Below are 19,335 nucleotides of genomic sequence, written 5' to 3'. Positions count from 1 at the left end.
TGGTATTTTTCTTTCTGGTTTACTTCACTCTGTATAATAGGCTCCAGTTTCATCCACCTCATTAGAACTGATTCAAATGTATTCTTTTTAATGGCTGAGTAATATTCCATTGTGTACATATACCATAGTTTTCTTATCCATTCATCTGCTGATGGACATCTAGGTTGCTTCCATGTCCTGGCTATTATAAACAGTGCTGCAATGAACATTGGGGTACACGTGTCTCTTTCAATTCTGGTTTCCTCAATGTGTATGCCCAGCAGTGGGTGTCCAGTTCTAACTGTTGCTTCCTGACCTGCATATAGGTTTCTCAAGAGGCAGGTCAGGTGGTCTGGTATTCCCATCTCTTTCAGAATTTCCCACAGCTTATTGTGGTCCACACAGTCAAAGGCTTTGGCATAGTCAATAAAGCAGAAATAGATTTTTTCTGGAACTCTCTTGCTTTTTCAATGATTGAGTGGATGTTGGCAATTTGATCTCTGGTTCCTCTGCCTTTTCTAAAACCAGCTTGAACATCAGGAAGTTCATGGTTCACGTATTGCTGAAGCCTGGCTTGGAGAATTTTGAGCATTACTAGCGTGTGAGATGAGTGCAATTGTGTGGTAGTTTGAGCATTCTTTGGCATTGCCTTTCTTTGGGATTGGAATGAAAACTGACCTTTTCCAGTCCTGTGGCCACTGCTGAGTTTTCCAGATTTGCTGGCATATTGAGTGCAGCACTTTCACAGCATCATCTTTCAGGATTTGTAATAGCTCAACTGAAATTCAATCACCTCCACTAGCTTTGTTCATAGTGATGCTTTCTAAGGCCCACTTGACTTCACATTCCAGGATGTCTGGCTCTAGATGAGTGATCACACCATCGTGATTCTCTGGGTCGTGAAGCTCTTTTTTGTACAGTTCTTCTGTGTATTCTTGCCACCTCTTAATATCTTCTGCTTCTGTTAGGTTCATACCATTTCTGTCTTTATCGAGCCCATCTTTGCATGAAATATTCCCTTGGTATCTCTAATTTTCTTGAAGAGATCTCTAGTCTTTCCCATACTGTTGTTTTCCTCTATTTCTTTGCATTGATCGCTAAGGAAGGCTTTCTTATCTCTCCTTGCTCTTCTTTGGAACTCTGCATTCAGATGCTTTAAGGAAAGACACTACATAATGATCAAGGGATCAACCCAATAGGAAGACATAACAATTGTAAATATCTATGCACCCAACTTCATGCATTGGAAAAGGAAATGGCAAGCCACTCCAGTGTTCTTGCCTGGAGAATCCCAGGGACAGGGGAGCCTCTTGGGCTGCTGTCTATGGGGTCGCACAGAGTCGGACATGACTGAAACGACTTAGCAGTAGCAGTAGCAATGCACCCAACTAAGGAGCACCTCAATACATAAGACAAACCCTGATAGACAAAAATGGAGAAATTTACAATAACACAATAATATTAGGAGACTTTAACACCCCACTCACACCAATGGCTAGATCTTCAAAACAGAAAATATGTAAGGAAACACAAGACTTAAATGATACACTAGATAAGATGGATCTCATTGATATCTTCAGAAAATTCCATCCAGATGCAGAGTACACCTTCTTCTCATGTGTGCATGGAACATTCTCCAGGATAGACCACATCTTGAGTCACAGATCAAACCTCAGTAAATTTAAGAAAATTGAAATCGTATCAAGAATCTTCTCCAGCACAATACTATGAGAGTAGATATCAATTACAAGAAAAAAAAAAACAAAACCAAAACTGTAAGAAACACAAACACATGGAGATTAAACAACGCATTTCTAAATATCTAACAGGCTACTGAAGAAATCAAAAGGAAAATAAAAAAAATTCTAGAAACAAATGACAATGAAAACACAACTCAAAACCTATGGGATGCAGCAAAAGCAGTTCTTAGAGGGAAGTTTTTATCAATACAATCCTACCTCAAGAAAAAGAAAAGCTTCAAATAAACAACCTAACTATACACCTAAAACAACTGGAAAAAGAAGGAAAAAACCCCCCAAAATTAGTAGAAGGAAGGAAATCATAAAGATCCAAGCAGAAATAAATGAAAAAGAAATGAAAGACACAATAGTAAAGATTAATAAAACTAAAAGCTAGTTCTTTGAGAAAATAAAGAAAATTGACAAACTTTTAGCCAAACTCAAGAAAAAAAGAGAAGAATGAAATCAACAAAATTAGAAATGAAAAAGGAGAGGTTACAACAGACAATGCAGAAATACAAAGGCGTATAAGAGACTATTATGAATAACCATATGGCAATAAAATAGATAATCTGGAAGAAATGGACAGATTCTTAGAAAAGTTCAATCTTCCAAGACTGAACCAGGAAGAAATAGAAATTATGAACAACCCAATTACAAGCCCTGAAATTGAAGCTGTGATCAAAAATCTCTCAAAAAACAAAATCCCAGGACCAGATGGCTTCACAGGAGCATTCTATCAAACATTTAGAGAAGAGCTCATGCCTATCCTTTTAAAACTCTTTAAAAAATTGTAGAGGATGGAACACTTCCAAACTCATTCTACGAGGCCACCATCACCCTGATACCAGAACCAGACAAAGACAACACAAAAAAAGAAAACCACAAGGCCAATATCACTGATGAACATAGGTGCAAAAATCCTCAACAAAATTTTAGCAAAAAATTCAGCAACACATCAAAAAGTCCATACATCATGATCAAGTTGGGTTTATTCCAGGAATGCAAGGATTCTTCAATATATGCAAATCAATCAATGTGATACACCATATTTACTAATTGAAAGATAAAACTATATGATCATCTCGATAGATGCAGAAAAAGCCTTTGACAAAATTCAACACCTATTTATGATTAAAACTCCTCAAAAAATGGGCATAGAAAGAACCTACCTCAACATAGTAAAAGCCATATATGATAAGCCTATGGCAAACATTATTCTCAATGGTGAAAAACTGAAAGCATTCCTCCTAAGATCAGGAACAAGACAACAGTATCCACTTTCACCACTATTATTCAACATAATTCTGGAATCCTAGGTATAGCAATCAGAGAAGAAAAAGAAATAAAAGGAATCCAGATCAGAAAAGAAGAAATAAAACTCTCACTGTTTGCAGATGACATGATACTGTACATAGAAAACCCTAAAGATAGTATCAGAAAATAACTAGAACTAATCGGTGAATTTAGCAAAGTTGCAGGATACAAAATCAATACACAGAAATCACTTGCATTTCTATATATGAACTGAAAAATCAGGAAGAGAAATTAAAGAGTCAATTCCATTCACCATTGCAACAAAAAGACTTAAATATCTAAGAACAAACTTACCTAAGGAGACAAAAGAACTGTACACAGAAAATGACAAGACACTAATGAGAGAAATCAAAGACTACATAAACAGATGGAGAGATATTCCATGTTCCTGGGTAGGAAGAATCAATATTGTGAAAATGACTATATTACCAAATGCAATCTACAGATTCAATGTAATCCCTATCAAATTACCAATGGCATTTTTCACAGAACTAGAACAAAAAATTTTACAATTCATATGGAAACACAAAAGACCCCAAATAGCCAAAGCAGTCTTGAGAAAGAAGAATGGAGCTGGAGGAATCAACCTTCCTGACTTCAGATTATACTACAAAGCTACAATCATCAAGACAGTATGGTACTGGCACAAAAACAGAAATATAGACCAATGGACAAGATAAAAGGCCCAGAAATAAACCCATGCACCTATGGGTACCTTATTTTTGACAAAAGGGTAAGAATATACAATGGGGCAAAGACAACCTCTTCAATAAATGGTGCTGGGAAAACTGGACAGCTACATGTAAAAGAGAGAAATTAGAACAATTCCTAACACCATGCACAAAGATAAACTCAAAATGGGTTAAAGACCTAAATGTAAGACCAGAAACTATAAAACTCGTAGAGGAAAACATACAAAGAGCACTCGATGACATAAAGCAAAGCAAGATCCTCTATGACTCACTTCCTAGAGTAATGGGAAAAAGAAAGTAAACAAGTGGGAGCTGATTAAATTTAAAAGCTTTTGCACAGCAAAGGAAACTATAAGTAAGGTGAAAAGACAACCCTTAGAATGGGAGAAAATAATAGTAAATGAAACAACTGACAAAGGATTAATTTTCAAAATATACAAGCAGCTCATACAACTCAATACCAGAAAAACAAATAACCCAATCAAAAAGTGGGAAAAAGACCTAAACAGGCATTTCTCTAAAGAAGACATACAGATGGCTAACAAACACATGAAAAGATGCTCAACATCGCTCATTATTAGAGAAATGCAAATCAAAACTACAATGATATTTCACCATACACTGGTCAGAATGGCCATCAGCAAAAAGTCTACAAAAAATAAATGCTGGAGAGGGTGTGAAAAAAAGGGAACACTTTTGCACTGTTGGTGGGAATGTAAATTGATACAGCCACTATGGAAGACAGTATGGAGATTCTTTTAAAAACTAGGAATAAAACCACCATATGACCCAGCAATCCCACTCCTAGGCTTATACCCTGAGGAAACCAAAATTGAAAAAGACACATGCATCCAATTGTTCATTTTCAGCACTGTTTACAATGGCTAGAATATGGAAGCAACCTAGATGTCCATCGACAGATGAATGGGTAAAGAAGTTGTGTTACATGTATACGATGGTATCTCAGCCATAAAAAGGAATACATTTGAGTCAGTTCTGATGAGGTGGATGAACCTACAACCTATATTATACAGAGTGAAGTAAATCAGAAAGAGAAAGATGTATATTGTATACTAATGCATATATACACAAAATCTAGAAAAATGGTAATAAAGAATCTTTACAGTGCAACGGTGGAGAAACAGATATAGAGAATAGACTTATGGACAGGAGAAGAGGGGAGGAGAGGGTGAGATGTATGGAAAGAGTAACATGGAAACTTACATCACCATATGTAAAATAGATAGCCAACAGGAATTTGCTGTATGGCTTAGGAAACTCAAACAGGGCTCTGTATGAACTTAGAGGAGTGGGATGGGGAGGGAGAAGGGAGGGGATATATGTATACCTATGGCTGATTCATGTTGAGGTTTGACAGAAAACAACAAAATTCTGTAAATCAATTATCCTTCAATGAAAAATAAATTCAAAAAATAAAAAAAGACAATTTTATTTTTCCTATCTAAGTTGTTGTGCTCTAGATTAAATACTTCTTATAGGAATTGGAGAAACGAGGTATTTGAAATTAGAGGTGCAGGAGCATGAAATAGAGGACTGCAAGTTTGGAAAAAGATCATTTTGAAGTTCTTCTAATAATTCAGAAGTGACAGAAGTGGAAAAGAAATTAAGGTCATTTGGATTTATGAGTTCAAAGAATTGAGGCTAGGTGTGGATTATCCATTTGGATGCTGAAATTGACCAGAGTGAAATTAAGAGTCAGACAGAGAGGTCTATTTTGAGCAGATGCCTAGTACCTCAGCTAATGTGGGGGGGGGGGTGTCCAGAGCTTAGAAGTTATTAAGAGGGACAATATGTGGTATAGCTAGAGGTATGAGCCTAAATACTAAAAATATTAGTATATGTTTATGCTATTGTGCAACAGTAATTGTTGGATGAACACAAATATTTGGAAGCTTTTAATGGGGAGTTGGAAGAATCTTGACTTAGTATGAGAAGTAGAGAGAAAGAGCAATCACTTGAGGGGGTTACAGTGAAGGCATGTGTTAGAGACATCCAGACTCAAGTAAAAGAATGAGGAAACATACTGTGAAACGTTGAAGGTATAGGAATATTTTTGATTAAAAAAACAACAACAACAAGAAAGATTAAGCAGAATCAGCTGAGAAAAGGGGTAGTAGTGAGGTGTTAAGCCCATGGGAAGACAAGGAACTGTAGGAGGAGAAGAAACCACAGGTCTTATGAGAGAGAGGCAATGTAAAGGGAAAGATAGGTGAGTTTTAGGGGTCTTCCTTCATGCAGTACAAGAGAGTTCATGGAGTGAGGAAGGAGAGGATGCCATGCTTTATGACTCTTGACCCTGGTATAAAATTTAGCTGATAGCAGGCTAGCCTGATGTTCTGGGCAAGGTCTATGTGGTGTACAGATCTATGTATCGACTCAAAGGTAGCCATTAAAATTGATGAGTACATTAACATGTGGTCATTGAAAAATATATAGTCTTAGATGGAGAAATAAATAATTTTAAAAATGCTACTTTGTCAATTTCATTAATGCATGTATGCATAAATACAAAAATAGGAAGATAAAAATTGTTGTAAGTCGATACAATTATGTGCCCTCATCCTCTTAAAAAGTATTAGTTAATAATATTCCTGTAGGTTTTTCTAGGGTGGAATAAATAAATCATTCATTTCCTGTAATGAAAAAAAAGAAAAGCTTTTATTCTGTAGCCTACTTTTTTTTCTATGACAATTCTATAAAGTGGCTTTCGCTTAATCTATTTGTCTTTCCAATGGTTTCCTATTCATTTTCAGGTTCTATTTATTTCTCCTCTCCACTTTTATTTATTTATTTTTTCCTCCCCACTTTTAAATTCTTCTTTTCTTCGTTGTGGATTTCAACCAAGAATTAATTTCCTAATCCTCTTTCTCTAAGGATTACTACTTATAGGACAAACACTCAGTTCAGTTCAGTCGCTCAGTTGTGTCCGACTCGTTGCAACCCCATGAATCACAGCACCCCAGGCCTCCCTGTCCATCACTATCTCCCAGAGTTCACTCAGACTCACGTCCATCGAGTCAGTGATGCCATCCAGCCATCTCATCCTCTGTCGTCCCCTCCTCCTCCTGCCCCCAATCCCTCCCAGCATCAAAGTCTTTTCCAGTGAGTCAACTCTTTGCATGAGGTGGCCAAATTACTGGAGTTTCAGCTTTAGCATCATACCCTCCAAAGAAAGCCCAGGGCTGATCTGATCAGAATGGACTGGTTGGATCTCCTTGCAGTCCAAGGGACTCTCAAGAGTCTTCTCCAACACCACAGTTCAAAAGCATCAATTCTTCAGTGCTCAGCCTTCTTCACAGTCCAACTCTCACATCCATACATGACCACAGGAAAAACCATAGCCTTAACTAGACGCACCTTTGTTGGCAAAGTAATGTCTCTGCTTTTGAATATGCTATCTAGGTTGGTCATAACTTTCCTTCCAAGGAGTAAGCATCTTTTAATTTCATGGCTGCAGTCATCATCTGCAGTGATTTTTGAGCCCCCCAAAATAAAGTCTGACACTGTTTCCACTGTTTCCCCATTTATTTCCCATGAAGTGATGGGACCAGATGCCATGATCTTCGTTTTCTGAATGCTGAACTTTAAGCCAACTTTTTCACTCTCCTCTTTCACTTTCATCAAGAGGCTTTTTAGTTCCTCTTCTCTTTCTGCCATAAGAGTGGTGTTATCTGCATATCTGAGGTTATTGATATTTCTCCTGGCAATCTTGGTTCCAGCTTGTGCTTCCTCCAGCTCAGCGTTTCTCATGATGTACTCTGCATATAAGTTAAAGAAGCAGGGTGACAATATACAGGCTTGACGTACTCCTTTTCCTATTTGGAACCAGTCTGTTGTTTCATGTCCAGTTCTAACTGTTGCTTCCTGACCTGCATACAGATTTCTCAAAAGGCAGGTCAGGTGGTCTGGTAGTTCGATCTCTTTCAGAATTTTCTACAGTCTATTGTGATCCACACAGTCAAAGGCTTTGGCATAGTCAATAAAGCAGAAATAGATGTTTTTCTGGAACTCTCTTGCTTTTTTGATGATCGAGCGGATGTTGGCAATTTGATCTCTGGTTCCTCTGCCTTTTCTAAAACCAGCTTGAACATATGGAAGTTCACGGTTCATGTACTGCTGAAGCCTGGCTTGGAGAATTTTGAGCATTACTAACCTGTGAGATGAGTGCAATTGTGCAGTAGTTTGAGCATTCTTTGACATTGCCTTTCTTTGGGATTGGAATGAAAACTGACCTTTTCCAGTCCTGTGGCCACTGCTGAGTTTTCCAAATATGTTGGCTTATTGAGTGCAACACTTTCACAACATCATCTTTCAGGATTTGAAATAGCTCAACTGGAATTCCATCACCTCCACTAGCTGTGTTCTTTGTGATGCTTTCTAAGGCCCACTTGACTTCACATTCCAGGATGTCTGGCTCTAGGTGAGTGATCACACCATCGTGATTCTCTGGGTCATGAAACTCTTTTTTGTACAGTTCTTCTGTGTATTCTTGCCACCTCTTAATATTTTCTGCTTCTGTTAGGTCTATACCATTTCTGTCTTTATCGAGCCCATCTTTGCATGAAATATTCCCTTGGTATCTCTAATTTTCTTGAAGAGATCTCTAGTCTTTCCCATTCTGTTGTTTTCCTCTATTTCTTTGCATTGATGGCTGAGGAAGGCTTTCTTATCTCTTCTTGCTATTCTTTGGAACTCTGCATTCAGATGCTTATATCTTTCCTTTTCTCCTTTACTTTTCACTTCTCTTCTTTTCAGAGCTATTTGTAAGGCCTCCTGACAGCCATTTTGCTTTTTTGCATTTCTTTTCCATGGGGATCATCTTGATCCTTGTCTCCTGTACAATGTCACCACCCTCCATTCATAGTTCATCAGGCACTCTATCTATCAGATCTAGTCCCTTAAATCTATTTCTCACTTCCACTGTATAATTATAAGGGATTTGATTTAGGTCATACCTGAATGGTCTAGTGATTTTCCCTACTTTCTTCAATTTAAGTCTGAATTTGGTAATAAGGAGTTCATGATCTGAGCCATAGTCAGCTCCTCATCTTGTTTTTGTTGACTGTATAGATCTTGTCCATCTTTGGCTGCAAAGAGTATAATCAATCTGATTTCGGTGTTGACCATCTGGTGATGTCCATGTGTAGAGTCTTCTCTTGTGTTGTTGGAAGAGGGTGTTGCTATGACCAGTGCATTTTCTTGGCAAAACTCTATTAGTCTTTGCCCTGCTTCATTCCGTATTCCAAGGCCAAATTTGCCTGTTACTCCAGGTGTTTCTTGACTTCCTACTTTTGCATTCCAGTCCCATTTAATGAAAAGAACATCTTTTTGCGGTGTTAGTTCTAAAAGGTCTTGTAGGTCTTCATAGAACCATTCAACTTCAGGTTCTTCAGCATTACTGGTTGGTGCATAGACTTGGATTACTGTGATATTGAATGGTTTACCTTGGAAACTAACAGAGATCATTCTGTCATTTTTGAGATTGCATCCAAGTACTGCATTTGGACTCTTTTGTTGACCGTGATGGCTACTCCATTTCTTCTGAGGGATTCCTGCCCACAGTAGTAGATATAATGGTCATCTGAGTTAAATTCATTCATTCCAGTCCATCTTAGTTCGCTGATTCCTAGAATGTCGACATTCACTCTTGCCATCTCTTGTTTGACCACTTCCAATTTGCTGATTCATGGACCTGACATTCCAGGTTCCTATGCAATATTGCTCTTTACAGTATCGGACCTTGCTTCTATCACCAGTCACATCCACAGCTGGGTATTCTTTTTGCTTTGGCTCCATCCTTTCATTCTTTCTGGAGTTATTTCTCCACTGATCTCCAGTAGCATATTGGGCACCTATTAACCTGGGGAGTTCCTCTTTCAGTATCCTATCATTTTGCCTTTTCGTACTGTTCATGGGGTTCTCAAGGCAAGAATACTGAAGTTGTTTGCCATTCCCTTCTCCAGTGGACCACATTCTGTCAGATCTCTCTATCATGACCCACCCATCTTGGGTTGCCCCACAGGCATGGCTTAGTTTCATTGAGTTAGACAAGGCTGTGGTCCTAGTGTAATTAGATTGACTAGTTTTCTGTGAGTATGGTTTCAGTGTGTCTGTCCTCTGATGCCCTCTTGCAACACCTACCATCTTACTTGGGTTTGTCTTACCTTGGGCGTGGGGTATCTCTTCACAGCTGCTCCAGCAAAGCGCAGCCTCTGCTCCTTACCTTGGACAAGGGGTATTTCCTCACCACCGCCCTTCCTGACCTTCAATGTGGGATAGCTCCTCTAGGCCCTCCTGTGCCCACGTAGCCACCCAGACAAACACTAGAGGATTGTTCAAAATTTCCCAAGCATTCACTAATCTCCACCTAGATCTAAGCAGGAAGGTATGAGTTTGAGGCTCATAAGAATGCACTTGTTTTGAATACAGATGAAGCGTAGCTGAAACCATTAGGAAAGTAATCCTATGTATTTCTGAAATTTGTCCTCTTGAAAATATTTAATAGGGGTATATCTGAAAAACTTTTATGGAGAGTACTGATGTTTGGGAGTAGAAAGGGAAGAAAGATCTAACAATGCCCTCCTCATCTCCAAAACTAAATTTTAAGTAGAAGTTGGGACATAGATTCTGATAATGGAACAAAATGTATACAAATAGAACTTCACAGGAAACCTTTAATATCTGGTTATCATACTCACAATTACATAACTCTGTGACTTAAAGAATCTTAAATGGTTCAGAATTTAGTACTAAGCAGAGTACTTGAAATATACTTTGTTAAATTATGACTTCGAAGTGATTTTGATATTTTCCACTGTCAATTATAAGGTAGCTTTAACAATATTCCCAGTTGATTGATTATAGAGTTCTCCAATATATTATGGTAAAATATGTTGTTTAGTTGCTAAGTCATGTCCAACTCTTTTGTGACCCTGTGGACTATAGCTCACCAGGCTTCTCTGTCCATGGGATTTCCCAGGCAAGAATACTGGAGTGGGTTGTCATTTCCTTCTCCTGGGGTTACTCCCAACCCAGGGATTAAACCTGTGTCTCTTGCATTAGCAGGCGGATTCTTTACTATTGAGCCACCAGGGAAGCCCAAAATATGCTGTAAATAAAATAAATAGGGACTGTATTCATTCTTAAAGCTATCAAGTGAACAACAATTTGATTTGCCTGGTAGTTTTCAAGATAAATTAATATTACTCATACAAGCTGTGGAGTTAAAGAGCCTCTTGATAAAGGTGAAAGAGAAGAGTGATAAAGCTGGCTTAAAACTCAACATTCGAAATACGAAGATCATGGCATCTGGTCCCATCACTTCATGGCAAAAGTTGGGGAAACAATGGAAACAGTGACAGTCTTGATTTTATTGGGCTCCAAAATCACTGCAGATGGTGACTCTAGCCATGAAGTTAAAAGATGCTTACTCCTTGGAAGAAAAACTATGACAAACCTAGACTGTATAAAAAAGCAGAGACATTACTTTGCTGACAAAGGACCATATAGTCAACGCTATGGTTTTTCCAGTAGTCATGCACAGATGTGAGAGCTGGACAATAAAAAAGAGCAAGCCCCAGAGAACTGATGCCTTCAAACTGTGGTGCTGGAGAAGACTCTTGAGAGTCCCTTGGATAGTAAGAAGATCAAACCAGTCAATCCTAAAGGAAATCAAACCTGAATATTCATAAGAAGGACTGATGCTGAAGCTTAAGCTCCAATCCTTTGGCCATCTGATGGGAAGGGCCCACTCATTGAAAAAGACCCTGCTCTGGGCAAGATTGAGGGCAGGAGGATAAGGGGATGACAGAGGACAAGATGGTTGTATGGCATCACCAACTCGATAGACATGAGTTTGAGCAAACTCCAGGAGATGGTGAAGGACAGGGAAGCTTGGTATGCTGCAGTCCATGGGGTCACAAAGAGTTGGACACAATTGAGTGACTGAACAACCTGTATGAGCTATATTATACATTATTTCTCTTCAAGAAAATGATAACTATAATTTCAACAAAACAGTGGTATTTGCAAAATACATAAAGCAATACTAATGATAAACACAAATGCTAAGACTGTATAAAAACTTAATGAAATCTTAGTGCGTGTACAGCATCAGCTATTCTGTTACCAGTTTATAATAATATACTTGGCACTTTTCAAGCAGTTTGAAACATTCTCTGAACTTGGACTCTCTCATTCAAGAAGAAAATCTCACGACATTGTGAGGTAGATAGGTTAACGTTCCATTTAAAAAGTTAAGGGCAAGTGGGAGCAAAGATATATTTCTCTTAATTGCCTGACATGATTACATTTCTCTCATTTCTTATTAGCCATAGTTAAAACTTTCAGGCAAGAAAAATACTGAAACATGTAAAAGAATGTTCATTGTAAGTGTTCACAAAATCATCTTAATCAAAACTTCTAGTTCGCTGCATTTTAGTGCACTTCCTGTAGTTTTGTTTATAAAACAGATCTTCTAATGAGGCATTAAAAAGAACAAAGTTCAAAGCAAACACTTTGTTTTAGCAAGATCTGAAATCTTTTGCTGCTCCTCATTTAAAATATGGTATAGATTCTTAATTTATGCCACTAAAGGCTTTAATTAGAAAGTTTAGTGTAGAGGGATGAGAAAGAGAAGGGATATTGTGTAGATTTGTAGGGGAAACTTTCCATGGATTATTCTGACCTGCCAATTTAACTAGCTCTACAACTTTACCTACATTAAAATCATCCTTCATTTCCATAGGTATAGTTGGATATAGTTTTAAGTGGTATTTATCTTAACCATAAAGCTGGTTTGATTAAATGACATACTTTGCCAAACACGATATGAGTTGAACTTTTTTCCTAGGAGAAACACTGGTCTAGCAATAATCATTTCATTCCAGTGATTTCTAGAATCACAATATCCCTGTCTAGTGAACATGCATAACTCATGACTGAACTGGATGAAAGAGTTCCTGCATTCTCTTCCTCTACTGATTATCATCTACTGTGTTTCCTGAGGAAATTCTCTTGGCTTTGAATTCTTGAAAAAGAAGTTTCATATAGATAATCTCTTAGGTCCTGTCTAGCTCTAACAGCTATAACTTTAGCATTAATTTCAATAATTTGTAACAGGTTCATTTTTCACTTCCATGATGACATGAATGAATGCCTTGCACACATCCCATCTCTGTCAAATAAATATATGAGCAAAGCATCAAGTTCATTGGATGATTGCTATTAATGTATTTTTTTCTCTTAGTGCTATTGAATCATGAAGATTTTCCTGAGAGGTGGTTAGACATTGCAAAATTTTTGTTTCAATCTTGTTCTAGCATTAAAAATTAACCCTTTCATCCACATGGCACCCCAAATTCTACCAAGGTTCTACAGGAATTATGTGCTGTCATAATTTACTGTCAACTAAATGTCAACTAAAATGGCTTTGACCTGTCTTTTTAAAAACAATGAGTCAGACAAATTGTAGAGTTGTTATTTTTTTTTTCTATGAAAAGATGTGTGTGTTATTATAGTATTCACAGCATACAAGACACAGCCCAGGCTTTTTTTTTTTTTTTTAACCACAAAACATCAGCAAAATTCACAAAGCAATACTATTGATAAATAAAAATAACACTAAAAAAACCCACTTCTGTGTAATTTTAATGCATTTACAGCCTCATCTGTACTAATATCAGTTTGCAGTAATATACTTTGCATTTTTTGAGCAGGTTTTAAACATTCTTTGATTTTTCAACTCTATTATTTTACAAGAAAGCTTTACAACAATGCCATGCGCTAGATCACCCAATGTCCCAAATAGTAGATGGAAAACATGAGGAAGCTATTGCATGATCCTCATATCACCACACAACAGATCAGAATCAAACTATAAATAGTATATATAAATCTATTTTTAAAATCTGCTTTTCCATTTCTTAGATTTTTATAGTCTATTGCATTTATTCCTCTATATGTGTCAAAATGTCATTGGGCTGAATTAAATTAACTGTATTATAATTTAAATATGTGTATGTAGTTTCACAGATATTTATATTCAAAGAGTAGTCACAGTCTTCCGAAATAAAAATATAGGTACACAAAAGCACATATCCATCCAATCTAGACAGATTTGTTTTCTTGTGTCTACTAAAGGCTGTGTTAGGCTTTAATATAAAGAAGTTACATCATCAATCAAACACATTTTGAATATGTTAAATATTTTCCAAAAAGCTTTGGCTGTATCTCTACATATAAAAGGAAGCATAATGATTTAAATTTTTATTCTGCTTTTTCTGTTGATATTTAGTTGCTAGGAGTCATCAGATCAGAAATTTGGTGATCTTTTGTTTTCAAAAAGGCAGTATATATGAATAACCATTTTGTGACTATTATATCTTAACATTTACATTAAATGACTAGGAGTTGTTTAGTTACATTTTATCTTGTTTACATATATATTACATATAACACACATACATGCAAATTTAAAGTTTTGGTCATTAAAGAAATTAATAGGCTAGATTTTTCTTAGATAAATCAGAGCAACAAGTCTAGAATTTGAGACCTCATGTTTGGGACCTGAGTGTGAATCTAGCTGCATCTCTGTGGCCACAGCCTTGATGACAGATGACCAAGCATCTTATAACTACTTGTGTATAAGCAAACTTGGTTCGACATACATTACTGAGGCATACAAAACTGATTTTGAAAACCTAGTAATTCACCTAATTTTTTACAATGTAATTTAAACTATTCTGAAATCAATTACATGATTTTAAAGAAGCAAAGTACAATTTTTAAAAAGTATTTTGCTTTACTGAGTCCAAAGCACATTAATAATAATTCGTAGCAGCTAATCCATATACGTGCTTCCCAGGTGGCTCAGTGGTAAAGAACCAATCTGTCAGTGCAGGAGACATGGGTTCGATCCCTGGGTCAGGAAGATCCCCCTGGAATAAGAAACAGCAACCCATTCCAGTATTCTTGCCTGGAAAATCCCATGGACAGAGGAGCCTGGCGGGCTTCAGTCCATGGGGTCACAGAGATAGATACAACTGAGCATGCACTCATGGCATGATACACAGTCCATATTGAGAGCCTGTTGTATAAAGACCCTGTTCCAAGTAATTTACCTGTATGAGTGCATTTAATCCTCATAATGATATGAGGTAGGTATCATTTTTATTCTCACTGTAGAGATGAAAGTGCTAATGCAGAGATGTTAAGGACCCATAGTTTACACATGTCAGAGTCAACATTCAAGCTCAAGCAGTCTGGTTCTAAGCCTGTGCTCTCTCCTACTAGACCTGGGGCTGTTTTAAGCCCCAGGTCATTCACTCATTAAACAAGTTCATTAACTTTAAAATTCATAAAGGCATTCCTTCCCATTATAACAAACTTTTATATAGTGTATAATATATGCCAGACACTGTGCCAAGTACTTTTCACAAATCAGATTTCCTAACCTGACATTCTAGTAGACATCTGACTTGTCAGAGAACTGAAGACTTATAAAAGCACTGTATATGATATAGGTATATCTAAATGATAATTGGATGTTTCATTCCACCAAAAATCTAAAGAGTGCTTGTTTTGTTAGTAATCATTTGAAACATCTCTGATAGCCTAGGTTCCATTAGTTCTTTTTATCCTCCTTATACCCATGAAAAATTGCTCCCAGGAGTTGTCTCCTTTTCAGTCTAGCTTCAAATGATGTGTGAATGGAAAGATGCTGTTAAAGAAGAAAGCAGAAATGCTTATTAACAATACAACATGTGTTCTGAAGCTAGCACTGATGTGTATAACCCAATGTTAATAGCAAGTTCAGATATATTTAAACACCTTTTACATGGCAATTCTCATGGTTTATTATTTATTTACTCTGTATTATTTTGTGTTTATTCTGTATTTATTATTTATTCTGTATTATTATTTGTAAACCCAGGGTAGAATTCAAGTTATATTGCAAATCTCACATACTCCATTCAAACCATTGAAGGTCCAGTAATCAGTCCTAGAATACTGGAGCCCTAAATCCTCAAGGATGGTTGCTGTTTCATATTTTGCTAGATGAATCCCAAGTGCTCCAGGTACTATATGAGGTAAGATTTTGAGAGCCCTGGCAGCACTTCATATCCTGTGGAAAATGATGTTCCCATCTTCAATGGAAGGAAAGTATATATAAATATTCATCTGATTAATACGATCACAATTTCCCATGTGAGTGAGGTAGAGAAAGATTTCTGTCCCATGTACACAAAGTTCACCTCATGATATTAGATTGCTCTGTCTCTGAAGGACTTCTTGACATTCAGCAAAAGAACTGATTCAAATCACAAGAATATAAATAATACATAATATGCAGGAGTTTTAGCTCTATGTGCGATGGATAAAATTCAGGGTCAGTTCACACTAGATACCAGTCTTGGAGGCAATCCAGTCTCGATATTGAGACACTCTTGTGTAGACGCCAGGTTTTTTGGGAAGAGCACATGATTGTCCCCAACTTACTATACCAACTAGGTACCAGATTTCATGATTATCATAAACCAGAGGTCCACCAGAATCTCCCTAGAGAAAAAAAAAAAAATTTGAGATTGTTAACTCTAATTTAATTCAGTAGGACAATCACTGCAATCATGTCTTCCAGAGGAAAAATGGAAAAAGTTACATAGAGCATGCAACCAGATTAGAGACAGATTATATGATGGATCTCTTGACTGAGTTAAAATTTTGTGCTAAATTATTAAGTAAATTATTTTCTAGAAAGACCAATACTAATTTATATGGAATGGCTACATTATTTATGCTTCAGCATACATATTTTTTTTGCTAGCTTTATTAGACACTTTAAGCATGATTTAGTAAGCATTTATCTAAAATATTTAATATGAGGTTGGTATTTGTACATTGAAGGAAATGGCAACCCACTCCAGTATTATTGCCTAGAGAATCCTGTGGACAGTGGAGTCTGGTGGGCTGCTGTCCATAGGGTCGCACAGAGTCAGACACCACTTAAGCGACTTAGCATACATGCATGCATTGGAGAAGGAAATGGCAACCCACTCCAGTATTCTTGCCTGGAGAATCCCAGGGACAGAGGAGCCTGGTGGGCTGCCGTCTATGGAGTCGCACAGAGTCGAACACAACTGAAGCAACTTAGCAGCAGCAGCAGCAGAAATTTTCTGTGATCTCTTCTGAGTATGTTAGCTCTTGACTGTATTTTATGAACCTACTCTGGCTTTCTTTTCTTTCACTTACCTATTTCTATCTATGTTTGCTTTCTGAATTTTATATAATCCTTCTTAAATCTCTTTTGAATCAAAGAAGATTATGCAAATAAATAGACGCAAGTATCGAGGTTAAGATTGTGGTCTCAGTAGTTGAACTGCCCAAGTTTCAGGTCCAGCTCTATTAATTACTTGTTGTGTGATCTCAGGTAAGATACACAGGATAAATTCTCTGTGCCTCTCCCACTTGCTTCATTTGTTTTTTCTTTTATCAACTATTTATTGAGTTCCTACTATGTGTCACAGGGCTGCCCTGGTGGCTCAGATGGTAAAGAATCTGCCTGCAATGCAGGAGACCCCTGGGTATTGAGGACGCCTGGGTTGGGAGTATCCCCTGAAGAAGGGAGTGGCTATTCATTCCAGTATTCTTGCCTGGAGAACCCCATGGACAGAGGAGCCTGGGGGGCTGCTGTCCATGGGGTTGCAAAGAGTTGGACACAGTTGAGTGACCTAACACTTCGCTACGTGTCTCAGGCATTTTGATGGGCACTGAGGATTAACAATGACCAAAAATGAACTGTCCCTATGCTCATAGAGCTTGACATTTAGGATAAGAAAAAAAAATATGAAATAAGCCTACAAATATGCAAATGACAACTGTTATGAGTGCTATGGAGACATACAATAGGGGGATTTGACTAGTCAGGGAGGTTAGGGATGTTTCCCTTGGTCAAATGTAATCAATCAAATAGCTGAAGGAAGAGAGTAAATCATGAAAAGCAAGGCGTGAATGAAATGTGTTTTAGACAGAGGGAAGCATGACAAATGCTCTGTGTCATGAAGCAACATGGCATATGCAAAGGCTTGTAGAAATAGGAGACTGGAGAGAGGACAGCAAGTGAGCAAGTGGTACATAATGAGGCCATAGCAGTAAGGAGAGGCTATTCTATATAAAGTCCTATGGGTCTTTTTAAGAAGTTTTTATCATAAGATAAAAATAAAGGTAAAGCACTGAAGATTTAAGTGTTTTTTTCAGATCTGTATTTTTTTATTTTTTTTAATTTAAATTTATTTATTTTAATTGGAGGCTAATTACTTTACAATATTGTATTGGTTTTGCCACAGTGTTTTAAGGAGGGTGTTAACATGATCAGATTGCATCCTGTTAGAAACCATCCTGAAATTTATTTGACTAATGCACTACAGGATCATAAGAATGAATACAAAGAGATAAACTAGATAGTTAATGTGTATGGGAGGTGGTCAAGGGACAGGAAGGGGAGGAGAGGTTGAGAGAGGATAGAAAGACAAAAGATGGTGGAGAGAGATTTAAGGAAGTAAAATCCATGGGATTAGGTGGTTATTTGAATATGGAATAAAGAGAAATTACAATCGTTTCTAGCCTTTGGCGTATCTAACAGAATGAAAGGGAATGCCATTTACAGAAATACAAAACACAGAAAGAAGATTAGTTGGGGAGAAGAATCAGAGCAGAATCGGGTACAACATTTGAATCTGAAGTGCCTTTGAAATATCCAACTGGAGCTGCCAAGTAGGAATAGAATAGATAAATCTGGAGATCAAAAGAGAGGATGGGGCTAAAAGTAAAATTTTATGTAGTATCGGCAAAAAAAAAAAAAAAAAAAAGATAATTGAAGCTATGAAAGAGAATTAGATTCTCTGGGGAGAAAGTATCGAGTGAAAGGATAAACAGGCATAAACTAACATGTAATGGGTGGGATTAAGAGAAGGACACTGAAAAGGAGACAGAGAAGCAAAGTGAAAATTATTACAAGCCAAGAGAAGACAATATTTCAATAAAGAGGGAGTGGTAAGCACTATTAAATACTGGTAAGAGGAAAAAAAGACCCCCTCAAATTGTTGATGGTCATTAGTGATTCATTGAAAACATTAGGAAGAGAGATTTTGATGAAGCAATAGGGCAGGAACCATATTGAAACAGTCTGAGGAGTTAGTGAGAGATGAGAAAATTGTGACAATAAACATTTTCTCAAATATTTGATGGTAAAGAGATAAAATGAGAGGCTAGCTGAAGGCTTTTTTTTTTTTTTTTCCATGACTTGAGAGATCTGAATAGAGAATTTAGTTACAAGAGAAATGTTGACTCTGGAAGAAGAGAGACTGTAATTGCTAATATATGCATGCTAAATCACTTCAGTTGTGTCCAACTGTTTGTGACCCTATGGACTGTAGCCCGCTAGGCTCCTCTGTCGATGGAATTCTCCAGGTAAGAATACTGGACTGGGTTGCCATTTGCTTCTCCAAGGAGTCTTCCTGGAGATCGAACCCTCGTCTCTTATGTCTCCTGCATTGGCAGGTGGGTTCTTTACCACTAGTGCCACCTGGGAA

The 19,335-nt window shown here is 37.2% G+C and overlaps 1 protein-coding gene across 2 annotated transcripts in view; it reads right to left on the bottom strand.

Moving 5' to 3' along the window:
- Nucleotides 1-11,787: 11,787 nt before the first annotated feature.
- TMPRSS11F (transmembrane serine protease 11F) overlaps nucleotides 11,788-19,335 on the bottom strand; it is a 96,624-nt gene continuing 89,076 nt past the window's right edge. The window contains exon 12 of one of the 2 annotated variants that reach the window (XM_044945832.2): nucleotides 11,788-16,306. In XM_044945832.2, the coding sequence (XP_044801767.2) occupies nucleotides 16,148-16,306 (159 nt within the window). In that variant the 3' untranslated portion in view covers nucleotides 11,788-16,147. The remainder of the gene's footprint in view (nucleotides 16,307-19,335) is intronic. The other variant, XM_025289986.3, reaches the window with a different exon arrangement.

This window comes from Bubalus bubalis, chromosome 7 (assembly GCF_019923935.1).
Source record: "Bubalus bubalis isolate 160015118507 breed Murrah chromosome 7, NDDB_SH_1, whole genome shotgun sequence".
Lineage (NCBI taxonomy): Eukaryota > Metazoa > Chordata > Mammalia > Artiodactyla > Bovidae > Bubalus > Bubalus bubalis.
Note: the sequence above shows the minus strand (reverse complement) of the source record. Positions and strands in the feature narration are given on the sequence as shown.